Source organism: Budorcas taxicolor, chromosome 13 (genome assembly GCF_023091745.1).
Source record: "Budorcas taxicolor isolate Tak-1 chromosome 13, Takin1.1, whole genome shotgun sequence".
NCBI lineage: Eukaryota > Metazoa > Chordata > Mammalia > Artiodactyla > Bovidae > Budorcas > Budorcas taxicolor.
The window spans coordinates 12,595,386-12,612,792 of record NC_068922.1 but is presented as its reverse complement, the minus strand read 5'-3'; the positions used below and the strand labels follow the sequence as shown (position 1 = coordinate 12,612,792).

Here is a 17,407-nt window from a genome sequence, read left to right as displayed (position 1 = left end):
CAGTCATGTCTGACTCTTAGCAACCCCACGGACTGTATCAGTTCAGGTCAGTTCAGTCGCTCAGTTGTGTCCGACTCTTTGCAACCTCATGAATCGCAGCACGCCAGGCCTCCCTGTCCATCACCATCTCCCGGAGTTCATTTAGACTCATGTCCATCGAGTCCGTGATGCCATCCAGCCATCTCATCCTTGGTCGTCCCTTTCTCCTACTGCCCCCAATCCCTCCCAGCATCACAGTCTTCTCCAATGAGTCAACTCTTCTCATGAGGTGGCCAAAGTACTGGAGTTTCAGCTTCAGCATCATTCCCTCCAAAGAAATCCCAGGGTTGATCTCCTTCAGAATGGACTGGTTGGATCTCCTTGCAGTCCAAGGGACTCACAAGAGTCTTCTCCAACACCACAGTTCAAAAACATCAATTCTTCGGTGCTCAGCCTTCTTCACAGTCCAACTCTCACATCCATACATGACCACAGGAAAAACCATAGCCTTGACTAGACGGACCTTAGTCGGCAAAGTAATGTCCCTGCTTTTAAATATGCTATCTAGGTTGGTCATAACAGTCCATGGAATTCTCCAAGCCAGAATACTAGAGTGGGTAGCCTTTCCCTTCTCCAGGGGATCTTCCCAACCCAGGGATCAAACCCAGGTCTCCTGCATTGCAGCCTGATTCTTTTACCAGCTGAACCACAAGGGAAGCCCAAGAATACTGGAGTGGGTAGCCTATCCCTTCTCCAGCAGATCTTCTCAACCCAGGAATCAAACTGGAGTCTCCTGCAATGCAGGCAGATTCTTTACCAACTGAGCTATCAGGGAAGCCCTGTTACATCAGTTTAACTAGTCTGAAAAATTTGTCCTCTGCTTTCCCACTGCCATAGTTCTTACCCAGAAGCCAGGGAACCAGCGTGGGGGTTGTACCAACCTGCACGTTTGGGATCCACCTCGTGCCTGGGGCTCTTTGTGTTCCATCTACCACTCCCAAGGCAGTCTTTGTGGTGGCCGAGGGGCTGAGCCAGCTCCCAAGTCCTGTCCTAGCATCCGCTCCCTCAAACCCTTCCTGTGAGCACGGTCCCAAGTCAGACCCGCCCCCACTCCCGAAGTGTGTTCTGAGACCGATCTCAGAAGCAGGGTCTGAGATGGAGACTAGCGTAGGGATGATCTTGAGATCACTGCCTGGATGAAGGGAAGGAGTCCAGCTGGGGAGGGAGATGCTGAGCTGCAGCCCATCCTCAGGAAAGACCTCAGCAAACCCCACAGAGAGCTTTAAAACTGTCCGGAGCTCAGGCAAGGGGGCATGGCTTTACTCCCATGGTGATCAAGCCATGGGTGTGGGCTGCCCAGGAGTGGGGCCATGACCGTGGGCAAAGTGGTCTCCAGCTGAGGCAGTTCCAATGAGCTTTGACAGCTGAGGGCTGTGTGCTGCCAGAATTCTCGGAAGCTAAGGGAATACTTCCTTCAGTCCAGCTGAAGGGAGGGTCCTTGAAGTGTACCTCAACTTCCATTACCCCACCATCCAAACTATCACATAAAACAAACACAAGATTGATACAGTAACCTGACCCAATGTGAAGTAGCATACTTAAATTTTACCATTGTTCCCAAGTCTTTTATAGCCTTTTTTTTTTCATCTCTGACCTACTCAAGACTCATTCATTGCACTTAATTTTTTTTCTCGGTCATGCCAAGCACCTTACAGGTTAGTCAGTCCCAACCAGGGATCAAACCCAGCTCCAAGGCAGTGAACGCCACTGGAGTCCTAACCACTGGACCACCAGCAAATTCGTTTTCCTCTCTTGGTAAGGCCAATCCCACCAGTTGTTTGTCTTTTGCTTGTTGGTTTTTTGTTTGGTCTTTCATGACATTTACTTTTTTGCAAAGTCCAGGACAGGTATCTTAATAGGATGTCCCAGTCTTTTATTTGTCTAATACAAGGATCTTTCTCACTGCCCTTTGATACCCATCCCAGCCTTCCTATTGCTCTCGTCTAATCTCTGACAACCACTATTCTCTTCTAAAGTTTTGTCATATAATCTTTCAGAATTCTCACCATAATTCCCTGGACATTCATCTAAGTTATTGTAAACTGAGCTTTTTCAACTCATTTTTTTTTAAAGTGGGTTTTGTCTGATTTATGGATGTTTAAAAAAATACTATATTCAAATTTTATTTGTATTGCAAATGTCTTCCCTCAGCATTTTGATAATTGTTAATAAAGCCAGATTGTCAAGACTTTTAAAAATTATATATATATATATATAATTTTTTTTTTTTTGCCACGGGACATATGGGATCTTAGTTCCCCAACCAGTGATGGAACCCTGGTCCCCTGCAGTGGAACCATGTAGGTCTTAACTTCTGGATCGCCAGACAAGTCCTCCTCGTTGGGGGATTTTTTACCTGGTGCCTCAGATGGTAAAGAATCTGCCTGCAATGAAGGAGACCTGGGTTCAATCCCTAGGTCAGGAAGATCCCCTGAAGGGAATGGCAACCCACTCCAGTATTCTTGCCTGGAGAATTCCATGGACAGAGGAGCCAGAGAGTTGGGCATGACTGAGCGACACACACTTTCACTATACCCAAAAGCCTTCCATTTTTTTTTTCATTATGTCTTTGCACCAGACTGTAAGCTCCTATAGAGGAGTATATTATCGTATCTTCAGAATTTAAGAGTGCTAACATACAGATCAGTAAACATGATGATCACTTAAGTGTATCAGGTAACATTTAAAGTTACAGCACTCATCCCATGTCAGATTCTAAGTATTTTGCAAATACTGATTCATGTAGTCCTCATAACCCTATAAGTCCTATTTTAATTATTTTACAGATGATAAAACTGAAAGATTAACTCACCCAAGTTCACACAGCTGTTAAGGGCTGAACTAGGATTCTAACCCAATTTGCCCCAGAGTTTATGCTCCATGCTTAACATGGAAAAGCTTATGGAAAAACCCAAATGAACTTTTTTGGCAACCCAATACACAGTCTGAGTCATTGATCATCCCACTTCCAATTAAGTACTCATCCAAATGTGCAGAGACTTGCCCAAAGATGCTTATTAACAATCATCATGGCAACATTTCAAAGCAACACAGGTAGAGACCTAAGTTTTCAAAGGAAAACAAGTATCACAAAAACTCAGAAATCAAAATGGCTCTTAAATCATTTCAGGGAAGCTAGAAAATGACACTGAGATTCTGTTGTTTGTCTTCCCCTTCGAACCTTGATGGTTTTTAAAGAGTAATATAAAGTGTTGTCGATGGGCTTTATGTATATTTTTTATAGTTATGTCGTCTCTTGTAATTCCTGTATTACTTTTGCAATAAAAAAACCCTAAAAAAGTTAAAGTGTTAGTCGCTCAGTCATGTCTGACTCTTTGCAACCCCGTGGACTGTAGCCCTAAATCCTCTTAAATAGGAAAAAAAATCCCAACATTTTGGCAGGGCCAGCTCGTTCTGTAGAATAGCTCAGGTGCCCAAAGTTAATGGCTACCTAAATGTGAATGTGAAGTGAATATCCTACTGAAATGTTTCTCAGTCCTTGGAAAAGATTTAAACATTTATTTAGAGTCAGTATGTCCCTGGAATTCTCCACTCTCTATACAAGAAACAGTGAATGACTCAGACATGGCAATGTTGCCTTGCGCTGGTGGTCCTCTGAGGGTGACAGGCAGGGAGGCCTGGGTTGGGGGTGTGGCTGGCGCCTCTTCCTTCCACTCTGTGACCCCTCAGAAGTCAGGCTTTCCATGTCTGTTAGGAAACCAAAAAATCCCAAGAGCCTCTTCAACTAGCTTCTTACTAAGAAATTTTAATACAAGTATGTTAATATTTTGAAGTGTTGTAAGATCTCATTTTGAAAATGGTTGTTCTATAATAATAATTTAAAAAAGCAGTGATTTTATGTTGAGTCATTTATTGTAAGATAATTTACAAATATCTTGCTGTCTTTAGTAATCTGAACAATGGACCAACAAATTCTTCTGACAAGGACAGCCGTAAGCTAAAAACAAAATCAGCTTGCTGAATTCTTCTTTACCTGAAAAATAAAAGTATACAACAAATAAAAATCAAACAATTTTTTTTTTTTGGAAATTAAACATATCAAGAGATAATATGTATCTAAAGTGGGACTTGAACTGACTCTACATAATACATAATAAACTGTTACTCTACACTAGTGGTTCTCAAATTTTGGTCTAGGGACCTTTTCATGGGGTCTGTGAGGGCAAAACTAATTTCTGTAACAATGCTGCTTGCCTGTTTTATTCTCATTCTCAAGAGTACATGGTGGAGTTTTCCAGAACCTACGTGACTTGCAACGTCAGAACAGAATGAATAGAGAAATGGAGAGGACTGATCTGTCTTCTGTGGAGTCAGACATCAAGGGGTTCTGAGGCCAGGAAGTCTGAGAACCACTGTTCTTCACCAGCCTGTTTTTAGTACTGCAAAGGAATGCTGATTCTTTATCCTTGTAGTTTATTTAATACATTTTAAGAAGGAAAAAAAAGACCCCTAGCATCAGCCATGTGATCCCACGATCTGACTGCTGCCCTAATGGCCAGCCAGTCTCATCTCCCAAGAAATCAGTTTCCCTGTTGCTGAATTAGTTTCAATTCTCTCTGACTGGGTTTCTTTTCTAATGGGATGGGGGGAGGGTGTGAAATATTACCACTTTACCTCTTGTCTGAGGATGAAACTTGATTTTCATTACTCCCTGGGTTATTATATTAGAAGAAAAACACAAACAGAAAACAAGCAGGTCAGGAAGCAATCCATGCGGGTTAATCATGTACAGTTTCCAACTAGGAAAGCCCATTTCCTCATTCACTACCTTGTATCACATAAATACTTACCAAAAGAGTTCCTTAAAACAGAGTCACTAATTGTTACAAAACATTACAGACCTGAATCTGGCTAAAGTAATAAAACCATGTTCATGCAAGTTGGCAGGACTATGAAAGCATACTTTAAACCACAACTTTGCTATAAGTAGTATATAATTTTTTTTTTTAATTTAAGCTAGCAACTAACACTTGGCTCCTCAAATATGGTTTACTCATGCCGTTTATTACCAAATAGCCAAATGTGTTTGTATTAAACACTAGTCTTTAAGCAGAAAAGCTGACAGGTTACAGAGCATGCAAGTTCATTTCATATAAATAATCCATCATGAGGATTATTAAGGTTTGCACAGCTAACTTTTAATAAAGGATTTAGCCTGCCTTTCTAGAAAGTGAAAACTGAACAGGCAATTTCCAGTTATTTGGACTGTTATTAAAATTCTCATTCTTTGTGTCCCAATGTCCTTCTCATTTCTCTGCATCTGCTACTTTCAGTCAGGTCCCCACATTTCCTAATCAAGAGCTGGGGCCTCCACTCCGCAGAGCCTGTAGCCTCCATTTATTCTGAGCACCCACTGCTCTTTCCCCTGGCTCTCTGCGTCTCACAGCCCCCAGACCTTCAGAGTGTAGTTCTTTCCCCCAGGCCTCGGCACACTCGCCGCCAGAGAAGCAGCAGATGTACAGCAAGGAGGACACGAATAATACACCTGCTTAACCCCATCCCAGCCCGCGTGGCACAGAAAACAACCATGCTGCAGGGAGAGCGTCTGAACCATGTCTGTCAGGCTGCTAAGTGGCAGGACCACTCATCACTGCCTGGACGCTGATGCTAACAGAGCAGTAGTGACCAGGAGGACGGATGGCTTATACGCAGGCTTGAAAGCAAAATAAGAGAAGGAAGGCTGTTTAGGACAGCAGAGCTGATGGAGCCAACCAACACTGACAGAATGGTCTCAACCAGTTTGTGTGTGTCTCTAGAATCCTGCCCATTTCCATTCTCCAGAGACAAAAAGGACCAACCTCTATGTCACCTTAGCGATGAACCTTTCCCCGAGTCTTAAACCTGGACCCACGTATTCATATATTCAGCAAAGTGTTATTTCTGTCTCTTCTGAAATTCCAGTTCTTAATACACTCATGGCTCATCATTCATTCAGACCACAAATATTTACTAAGGAAGTGCATGCCAGGTGATGAAGCTACAAGTGAACGAGACGTGGCCCCTCTCAAGCCACAGGACACAGACAAACCTAGGGGCAGTTCCTAATAACATGGTGTAAGTGCTGTGATGGAGGGAAACGTGGGAAATAGCCCCACTCACACCACAAAGGAGGGTTTTCTGGGGGAAAGGAGTCCCCCAGCTCCGTTATGAAGGACAAACAGAGTCAGTCAGGTGGAGGATTAAGGGTGCAGGGGAAAAAAAGAATGACATTTCAGGAAAAAGCATGTGCCACTTAAAAAATATATTTTCTAATTTGGGAGAGAAATGACAAATATGCGTTCAGAGGGCATAAAGGGGAGAAAGTCAAGGGATATTTAGAAACAGGTAAGATTTAGAGAACTTGGTGACCAACTAGCAGGAGGTGAGAGAATGAGTCAAAGATAACTTAATACACATTTTATCTTTCTGCACAACTGTCTACGTTTTCTTATCCTATTTGGATGCCTTGGGACAAAGGATCCCACCTTTTAGCACTATATGAGGCATGTAATGGGTGTTCAATGTAATCATTTTTTATAGATTTCCCATTACTGTAATCCTGGTTACAAACATTAACATATCTAGCTAAACAACCAAGACATTTTCTTGAGAAAAGCAGTATTTTAAGAACTATCAAAGGACAGTACTGATACAGAAAACTTAGTTAAAAACTTCCTGACCCTACCACCATTCAATAATTTACAGATTTATAAAAACTCAAACTGAAAACCAGTAAGGAGATGATAAACTAAGCCTGAATGTTTTAGCTGAAACAATCAAAAATACTCCAGAGATGTCATTTTCATCAAATCTTTATATTCTAAGATCAAGGAAACAAGATTAAGCAATGGATCATTTTTTTTCTGTAACAGACCAAAAAATGGGAGGGGAGAAGGGGACATAAACGTGCCAAGGATAAACAAGCAGGCAGTGTGAGACGAGAATGCTGAAGGCAACGCTCAGTTACTTACAGAGCTGCAGCACCAGAGATGATTTCTATCAGCTCCTTGGTGATGACAGCTTGGCGGGTGCGATTGAATGTCAGAGTCAATTTGTCAATCATTTCGGCTACAAACAGAACAGTAGATTAGACAACAAGATCTAAAACCAGAAAAGAATACCTTGCTCACTAACTCATTCACGAGATCTAAGTTGTTTAATTCAGAAATAAGATTCTGTCTCCTTTGAGGTACTAGAACTGGCCTCTTGAAAAATGTTATAGAGATATATTTTCTTCTTGTATCTTCCAAGAATTAGAGTACTTGCACACTTACTTCCTACCAAGTAAGACGTTACTTCCTTTAAGGAGAAGAATATAATTTTTCTATCCTCACAGGACCAGTGGCAGAGCCCAGGACCAGACCCCAGCTCTCCTGCTCCTCTTCCAGAACTGCTAACACCCTTTGACATGAGCGAGGGCCTCCACGCAGCCTCAGCAAAGGAACGCGCTCAGCCTGCCGGGCGCTTACAAGCATTCTTGCTGGCGTTGTCCATGGCCGTCATCCTGGCGCTCTGCTCACTCGTGGTGGACTCCTTCAGGGAATAGTAGATGATGTTGGCCAGGCTGTATTCCTGGTAATTCCGCAGCACATCAGCATCAATGTCATCGTAGATACTCATGCTCTCTGTTGAAATGCAAAGACTGATTTAATCAAGAAGCTTCCTGGTGCAAAAATCCTTTATGATCACAGAGAAGTCAATGTAAGACTGGTTAAAAGACACCGTTCTAAAAGCTTCATCTATTTTCATACTATAGATTATAGCAGATTTTCAGTAAAACATGATGTGTAAACAAAGCACTTGGTATTCTACTTGAAATGCTTAACTTCATAAAACCCAAGAGGCCGACATTTAAAGTAACAGCCCTACATTTCACGGGTATAAAGCCTCTGGAGAGCATCTAGCAGAGTGCCCTGGACTAAGCCAGCAGACAGTCCGGGACCGTGTTTTTCAATAGAGAAATTAATGAGAGACATGAGACTTGCATAGTGTGATATAAAAATCCCAACTCAACCATGTGGTTATTGGAGAAATCTGACAGTGTCAGGACAACGAGAGAGGAGAGTTTTTCTGAGAATATGAGTAGAAGAGTTAAGAGTCTGCTCTGCATTTCAGCAATTAGGCAGCAGAAATTTAGCAGCGCATTCAAAAAGTCTTCATTAGGGTAAAGTGAGACAGGGCTGCATTCTGTTGACTTAAGATGCAGAGGATCGTGTAACTCCTATTTTATATACCTTGAAGAAATAAAGTAACACAGCCAATTAAAAATGATGTGCTACTGACTGGTAGAAGCGCCTCAATTTTAGAGACATTATAAAGTGTACCTCTTAGAATAGAAGAAATATAATATATAGGAGAGGAAAATGAAATTGGTTCCTGAGTATTATTTCTAGAATGCTTCACTGAGCAATGATGACTTTCATATATAATGTTGGCCCCCAATGGATATTTATTTATACAATGAATGTTTTATGGTTTCATGGAAGCTGTTAATAGATGGTGATAGAAACAGCTCAACATTTTTGTTACTGCTGAAAAAAACCCACCGTGACAAATACTGTTTTCCTCAATCTGCAAATCTCTCATTTCACAGGAAAAATACTTGTCATACAAAATAAACTTACCAGCACTTGAAATGGTGTCAAGGGAAAAGATGGGCTTTTCTTCTGTCTTGTAGGAGATGACAGACCTAGAAATGGTAAAAACTAATGTAAATTCCAAGCTTATAATTTCACACTATTAAGGAGACATTCACTCAACTGAAAAAAATCTGAACATAAAAAAGCCTGGATTTCAACATTTTTCTTGCCTGAATCGGTTAAAGATGATAGACCCTTCATCAAATTCATATCCAGAATTTAACAGCTCAAGGGCAATGACTGATGCATCCCCAAAGGTAGGGGGTCTCCTCCCCACTTCTTTGAATGTCACCAGAAACTGGTCAGAATGAGTCCTATGAGAAAACGAAGAGATCACATGAAGCAGCTGAAAGGAATACTTCTGCATAGGGAACAAGGCAAAAATACTCTGAATCAAGTGTTTTTTGAGTGGAGATATTTATTTTGGAGTGTTTTTTCAGTGGTGTTCACTGAATTAAGGTGCCCCCTACCTTATTGTGATCACCCGTCCTTCAGCGCCTGCCCAAAGCTGAGGACTCACAATCAGCCTTTTTCGCCTTCTCTCTCTCTCTGCCTTTACTCCTCTCCTGACAATTCTAATTAACTGTTATTCATTTCTGGCATTTCCAGGCCATGACAACTCCTCAGAGTCCTCATTAAAAAAAAAAAAAAGAAAAAAAGCCTTGAGCTTCTGACACTCCTACTGTATTCCATTTATGGTTTGGAAGAAGGAGAAGCAAATGACAAGTAAAAAACAAGGGAAATCTACACATTCTAAGATATCCTGGAACAAAACTCGAAACAAAACAAAGCTTCTCCATGTGTATAAAATGGCAACCAAAAAGACACCTTGCTTAAATAAACTATCAAAGAAACTGCCCTTTACTCACGCCTGCAGCCTTCTACATAAACAAAAATAAACAATATATATTTATATTACCTGTGAAGTATACTCCTGATTTTATCACCAACTCCAATAATCTTAACTTCTTTCCCGGCTGCTGCAAGGCTGGCCGCCTCGCTTTTCATCTGTTTAGCAACCGAGGAGTGAATAGCACCACAGAGCCCTCGGTCCGAGGACACACCGATGATGAGGTGCTTCTTCTTGTCTTCAGGAGTCTTAATATCAGCCTTTTCATACAGAGCTTCAAAAAAAAAAAGGTGTAATTACACTAAATACAGCAATAACCCCTAACTCACAAAATGATGCCTTTACTTATCAAGTATCTTTGCACTTATTTACAAAGAGGCTGAAAATCATAACGGTCTAAATCTCTGTTAAGAGGTCTCTAGACACCAAGTTATCTTAAGTACTGACTAAAAGAATTCACTAGTACAATCAAACAGCTTGTAAAGAGGCCAGACTTAGAGAAGCGACAACTTATCTAGACTTACCAAATTTTTAAATAATTAAAATCTTCAGAGTACAACCAAGAAAGCAAAGAGTAAATATTTACTGAACTATTCATATAATCTGCACAGCGAGCTTTTATGAAAACTGACATTAACATAATGGATACCATTTTACTTTGGGTGTTACTTTTAACAGCCTCACTTTGTTGGCCTGATCTTCGAAGCAGCAGAAGCCAAGAGGGATTCAAATAGGGTTCAATACACGTGGATTTTACTGGGAAAATGCCTGAGAGAAGACACGGGAAGGTCAGAAGAGCCATCACATCGCGATGCCTGTCTGACTAGTGGGAAGAAAGGTGAGGCGGCAGCTTCCTGGCCTGCAGAGCAGTTGAAGGCAAGCTCAGCAAGGCTGCCAGAGAGCCCCAGGCCTCCACAGAACATGCAGCTGAGCACCCCACCTGTCAGGAGGAGCTCGTGGGAAGCATGTCTCAGGTGCAAACACGGGATGGTTTCAGCAGCTCTCTCTCTAGTTGCAAACTGCATCCTCATGGCTGCCACATGCCCCCACTTCAACCAAATTCCTATTACCCTTCTTCAGTTAGAGCAGGACTCTCAAATGTCAATACCTGAGAACCCTCCATAAAAGGCGGAGAAAGGTACATACTCAACTCCAAAGTTCAGGGAAGTGAAGAGAATACTCCTTTCAAGTCTCTTTTTATCTTTTATATTGTACAGCATAAATATAAAATTCCTATTCAAAGTTATCAAATATTTTAAAGATTAGCCATTTAATATCCAGCAGACAGCATTTTTTCAGTTTGAAGGACTTAGAAGTTGACTGGCAGCCTTGACTTGAATTTTTAATATTATACCACAAATATTCTAATCAGATATTCAAGTCAATTTCTTCATTAAGCCTGGCAGAGAACAAGACTCATAAGAGTAAACAGCTGGTGTTGTTAAAAATGGCTAAAACCTAACGGGACAAGTCTCTGCTATACTGCTAAGTGAAACTAAACACAGTATCTTTATTTTTAAAAAAATCTTTATTGATTTTTGTTATAATATTGTTTCTGTCCAATGTTTTGGTTTCTTGGCCATGAGGCATTGGGATCTAAGCTCTCTGACCAGGGACTGAACATACACCCCTTGCACAGAAGGTAAAGTCTTAACCACTGGACTGCCAGGGAGGTCCCAATATGGCCTTTTCAAACCAAGAAGTCATTTCAACTGAAGCATGGAACACTATCATTTTCTCATACAAAACTTTCGTTAGCAGTATGAATGCATGCTCAAGAAATATGAACTCGAGAAAACTCCTGCAGAAAGTAATTTCGATCTAACAGATTAATACAGATAATACAGATGTATCTTTTTTCTTCCTTTACAGCTGATCTTTCAACACTCTGTCCATATACTCAGTCATACCCCTGACTGTTCAAATTCCACTGCAGGGAACCCCCACCCCAACCTGCAGTCCTAGAAGATCACATCACATTGTAACAGGATAAAATCAAGCATCTGAGTCTGATGCACTAAACCCCACGTTCTTTTGATGGAATATTTAATAATCTAGGAACAATCTGATTTCAGAGTACTTTAAAAGGGAGGTGAACACATACAGTGACGAATAAGAGACAGGCTCGGAGGCCAAGCCACGCAGGTAAAGTCACAACTGTACTGGACTTGGGTTTTCTCCTCTGCAAAGCTGGGGCTCCAACAGTGCCCGCCCGCACAGGGCTGCCACGATCGTGAGTGCTTGTAGGTGCTCAGGACCGCGATCTCTAGCTTAAAAGGTCTTTGTAATCTGACTGCACACCCCTCTTACCCAAGGACCCCACTCCATACACTCGGGCCGGTTTCAGCTCCCTCTCAGCTCGGGCGTATTTCGCTGCTGCTACCATTTTCATAGACTTGGTAATTTTCTGGATGTTTTTGATTGATTTTAGTCGCCTGGTAACTGAAAAACAGAAGTGCTGTGTTAAGATAAAGGAATTGTGATTTCACTTGTGAATTTATGGAAATATTTTCCTCAACCGCAAGGCAGAATAACTAGCAGCTAGACCATCTGGCAAACGAGGCTTAATATTAGAGTTAACAGTAGAGCACCAGTAAGTCAGACCTCGCGCTATCTGGACAGCAAGCAAAACCAGCAACGGAACAGTAAATTATGCACGTAAAGCATTAAATGGTACTGAAAACGGCTTTCACCCAAGAACAAGCCCCGTGCCATTTTACACACCACACAGAGTGCAGGTTTTTCTATTTATCATCATTCTACAGGCAACAGAAGCACAGCCACCACGTGTTCCCCCACAGCGGTTTTTTCAACGCCACAGACACACGACGTAGACTCACTGTCCGTTTTAACCAAGTACGTAAATGGGCTAAAGCAGCACACTTTCCAAAGTATTATTTGGCAAAATTTAGTTTTTCTTAATTCACATATTGAGATAAAAGTACTTACTGTCTTTCAAAGTTGCCATATTTCGAACTTGGATCCTGAAAATAAAGATGGCAAAATTTTTTTTTTAATTTTTTGGGAAAAAGCTCCAGAAACTTCTAAAGTTAATATATGGACTTAAAGAGTGGCCCATAAAGAAACAATCTATCAAATATAAGAGTCTGAATATATATGGATATATGACTGAAGCGACTAAGCCGCAGCATAAACCCCCTAATACGGATATCAAGCCCTGTTTCAAAGGTCTCATTCTAGTTGCCCTAACATAAAGCTTCCACTGAGGTCACATGGCATTCACACAGGCTCTATTTCCCACTCCATGTCTTAGCCTATATTGTTTCCATGACAGACAAGTCCTTCCCCTTGTCAGGCTATCCAGTTATTCTTAAACTCAAGGTCAGCCACTTCTAAAAATGATTGCTCAGTTCCCAAGGAAGCTCCTACTTTCTCATTTCACCAATGAATAACCTAACACTTTAGGGTCAATCATACATTCTAACATGACCACATGTGTCAAAGTAGAATTTAAAAACCAGTTCTTAACTGTTCCAACTCAATCCAGTGAGCTTTTATGGAGCAGATCCTCTGCTCCAGGACTTGGTCTCTGACCACAAGAAGCACACTATTATCTCATAGACAAGATCCATGCAAACTTAAGATCAACATAAATTTTACACTACATATTTTTCTAGTCTTTAAAGCGCTAACACGTAAAAGTCAAAAATAGTGAGTTAAAGATAAATATGAGAGGCTCTTTCCCTTGCTGGTGAAGACAACATGTTATCGAACATACACCATCTTTCAGCTCTTCAATCCACCAAGCACCTGTTGGCCTGGAAAGCGCCAAGGGACTGAGGGATCTATACACTGCACAAAGGAGGGCCTTGGGGCACTCCTGGGAACTGTATGCAGTTTTGAGGCTGGAGACACGGCTTGCGTTATAAGTTTAAATATTATTTTATAGGTAGTGGGGAAATGATGAAACTTTAATTGTTCACTAAAGTCCTCAGATGGCAAGGAAAAGCACAGAATGATACTGAATCTTGATGACACAGAGGCCACAGGGGCAGCTGCTTGCAGTTTCCAGACAAGAGAAGGCAAGAGCCTGGACTGAGAGGCTGGCAAAACAATGGGACCCTAGATCTGAGAGCAAGCGGACCTAAAGGTTTCTAACTTAATGACCTGAGTGGACAGTGTTGTCATTTAACCAAGACAGAAAAGCTAGGTAGGGGGGATTCTCACTTGTGATAATGAGTTTTGAATGTGATATTGTACAAAATACTATGGGACCAGGTGGAAATGTGCTCCGGGTCTTTGGAAAATATGAGGTATTTTGAGATTAGAGGCAGATTTATAACTATCAACAGATATGATGGTTGATGCCAAAAAAAAATTTTAATAGAAAAACGAAATAAAAAGAGCTGATCTGAGCTCTCTTTAGGGAGAGCTTGCTCTACTGAATATAGTTTTTGCAAATGAAAAGATAAAGAAAGTTCTCAATCAGCTGTGTGTCCCAGAAAACTGTCTCATGTCCTGAGAAATCGTCAGGAGATTATCCAAGAAACCGGAAAGTTATCTAGTACAATGGAGGGCAAATTGCACAGATAGTGGACTGCCATGATCTCCTATGATCACATGGCAGTGTGAGAAAAACCGAAGGAGCCAGTACAGGATGGGGTCTGCGAGACTCACTGCAGACAGCTTGAAAGAATTTTAAGGAGCGTATAACGCTAACATAAAAATTAAGGAAGCAGCAGCATCCACTAATTCCTAAGGAAAAGAAAATTATGAAGTATCTGCGATTTGAATACTGAATGCCTGGGTGAAAAAGTCCAACCCCTGGCTCTCCACCAAATGACTTCCAGATCTTTACTACCACCCACGACCCATCGTCATTAGGCTTCTACCTTCTCACATTAGTTTATATAGATAAAACATGCATGTACAAATTCATTTTCATTTTTCAGTGGATACATCTGGGTCCTCACAAGCATTTCTCCCTCTACCCTCACTTCTTTACAAATACTCATTTAATCCTCACACCAATCCAATTAATGGGGCACTACATTACCCCCATCTAACAGATGAGGGAATGGTAGACACTGAGTCACCTGCACAAGGCCACACAGCAAGGCAGTCAGGACTCAAACCTGAGGGGAGTCAAGACCCCAACCCAGGCAGTCTGGCACCACTCCATCTGGCATACTACACACTGCTGCCTCATGCTTCTTACATTTAAAAGTAAGTATCTGCTATCTCAGTTTCAGATGAAGACCTGCCTTCTCTCCCCTGAAACGCCTTCTCCCTTCCTTTTCAACATCTACATTTCCACTTATGGCCATTGGTTTCCTAATATAAAATAGTTCCTCCATCTTAGAGAAGGCGGAACATTGAGAAATAGAAACATATCTTCCCTCTGACACAGAAAAATCAGAAACTCCCTCCCCAACCAAATTTCTTATTTCCATTTTCTTAAATGAGCTTTTAAAAAAAGGTCTAATTTTAAAAAATGTAGTTGTCATTTTACTGACACCCTAAACAATTAAAATAGTTTTAACTTACCAGTTAATATTAGTATGCTAACGTCTCTGGAACAATGACAAACTGCACATTAACCAAAACAGAACCCTGGTTCTATAAAGGCAAAGGTGTACTTCCTTTTCAGATTAATTCTGTGGAGTACGAAACATTAAGACGGCTTTAATTGCTGAATTCAAAAGGCGATTACAGTGACTAGGAAATGGCAGGAGCGAAACAGACACCAGGCACCCAGAGTGATGGAATATGTGTATCCAGAAAAAGGAAGAGGACAGAGTCTGCTCTCCAAGGTGGAACACTGATGTCTGATGAATATTCACAACCTATTTGATGAAGGTCAGGACTTCCACATGTATTTGCTGACTGGGGTTCCAGTTTAAGTTCCCTGCCCCCCACAGTAGTTATCTTAGACAGAACGTGAAAGTGAAGTCGCTCAGTCACAACCGACTCTTTGTGACCCCATGGACCTACCACGCTCCTCCATCCATGGGATTTTCCAGGCAAAAATACTGGAGTGGGTTGCCATTTCCTTCTCCATCTCAGAGAGCACACTCAAATGATCCTTTACTAAAGGATCCTCAAATGATCTTAACAGGTTTTAAAAAGTGATTTTGTACAGTTAAAGGTAAAATATTTTGTACTCATTTCAGAAACTGTCCATTTTTAAAAGATCAACTTGGCTGACTTAAAGTTCTAAAAATATTTACAGGTTACATTCATGCACAGCAAGATGGGAAGGAAGGAAGGAAAGAAGGAAGGAAGGAGAGTTGACATTTGCAGACCACTGCTGCATGTCAGACACACTGTCCTACAAATTTCATCAGGACCACGTCTGTCTGTTCTTCACATCTTAGCACTTTGCCCAGTGTCAACTTGGTGCCGGGCAAGCACCCAACCAATGTGTGCCAAGTGATGAAGAAATGGGGCAACCTATGAGTGAGATTCCAACTAAGCTGACTCCTTCATCCCCATGAATACTCTTTTCAACATTAGGGGAAAGAAAATTTGACTTCCAGGGCAAACCCACTAACATCTGTGTGTAGGTTTTTCACATCAAATTTAATTACTTCATTACCCTGAAATTATCAGTTCTTTGCTTAATGAAAACATACCTATTTTAATTAATGCATTAGAGTCCCTTCTCATAAATGAGGATACACACATCTAGTGCTGTGGCTTCTTAGAATTCTCCTATACTGTAAAACCAAGTAATTGCTAAAACACACAGTCGACAGCTAACAATCCCCTTAGCACCCTATCTGCAATCCTTCCAGACTGCCTAGCTTCAAAACATTTCATCCTATTACAGAGCACCACTACAAACCAACATTTATCTGCCTATTGCCAGGCCTTCTAACATGCCTTCTTCTGGAGATGGAGGAGAAACCAATGTTTATTAAAATCCTTAAAACTTGCATAGCAATGAACAGATAACGCTAAGTCCGTCTATCTCCTCCTCCTCGGGACCTTATGATGATGTCATGACCTTGCAGGGCTACTGTTTCGGCACAACGGTTTCGAGATAGTTAAGGTATCTTTCCCTTCCTCGCCTTAATATTTTTAAGGTCCCTTTTGCAGCCCACGAGGGCACTTATTTCATTCACCAGGGCCCAGCAAGGCGCCTGCTGCAGAATCGGTGCTCAACACGGGCTGGGAGTCAATGCCCTCTGCACCGCAGGGTTTCAAACGGCGTCAAGGACAAAAGCACACCTTAACCTTCCGCTGAACCTTCCCTGGGGCCCTTCCCAGCCCCCGCCCTCCAAAGGCCTCCCCGAAGCCGGTCGCCTGGCGAGCAGCAGAGGCTTCCGAAGCGTCTCATTAGTCGCTGAGGAGATCCAAGGCCGCTCTACAATTGACTGGGCCCAAGGTCCACTACCGAGGTCCCTGACGACCACTCCTCTCGGCCCTCACCCCGCCCCGGCCCGTCTCAGGAGAAGAGGCGCGACGTCGCCGTCTCCGCTGCCCTCGCGCGCCCTTCTCTGTTCCGAGCGCCTCTTGCAGCCGGGCTGTCCGGGCCTCCGCGGGACCCGGGCCTGGCCAGCCCTGAGACCCCGGTTCCGTCCCACTCGCCTCCCCACTCGCTTCCCCTACCCGAGCCTTCCCATCCCTCTCGTCCCCGCTCCGACCTGCCATTACCATTGTGGCTGCACGGTCCAGGCCGAGAGGCCAGCAACGCCCGCCCGAGAGAACATGGTGGCGCCGGCCCCGGTGAAGGTCGGTCAGACAGGCCTCACTGCGCATGCGCGGAAACTGCGTTATGTGCCCCGCCCACCCCGGTCTCCCTGAATCTCGCTTCTTCCCGCCGGACTGAAGGAAGCCTCGCGATTGTCCGGCGCTCAGCTTCCCGAGGCCCCGCCTCCTTCCGACTGGCTGGTGGTATTTGTCCCTCCCACTC

At 42.5% G+C, this 17,407-nt stretch overlaps 1 protein-coding gene across 2 annotated transcripts; it reads right to left on the bottom strand.

Moving 5' to 3' along the window:
• Positions 1-3,890: 3,890 nt before the first annotated feature.
• On the bottom strand, positions 3,891-17,265 carry ATP5F1C (ATP synthase F1 subunit gamma). 2 transcript variants are annotated; one of them, XM_052650964.1, is made up of 9 exons: positions 17,149-17,264; positions 12,478-12,512; positions 11,839-11,970; positions 9,598-9,802; positions 8,849-8,992; positions 8,664-8,728; positions 7,509-7,664; positions 7,011-7,107; positions 3,891-4,033 (listed from the first exon to the last, which is right to left on the bottom strand). In XM_052650964.1, exons 1-9 carry the CDS (start codon positions 17,202-17,204, stop codon positions 4,030-4,032), a joined length of 894 nt encoding a protein of 297 aa, XP_052506924.1. In that variant the 5' UTR covers positions 17,205-17,264; the 3' UTR covers positions 3,891-4,029. The 2 variants fall into 2 exon arrangements, with proteins under 2 accessions (XP_052506924.1, XP_052506925.1); XM_052650965.1 differs by lacking the exon at positions 3,891-4,033 and having other exon boundaries at positions 7,007-7,107; positions 17,149-17,265.
• Between the last annotated feature and the right edge of the window lie 142 nt (positions 17,266-17,407).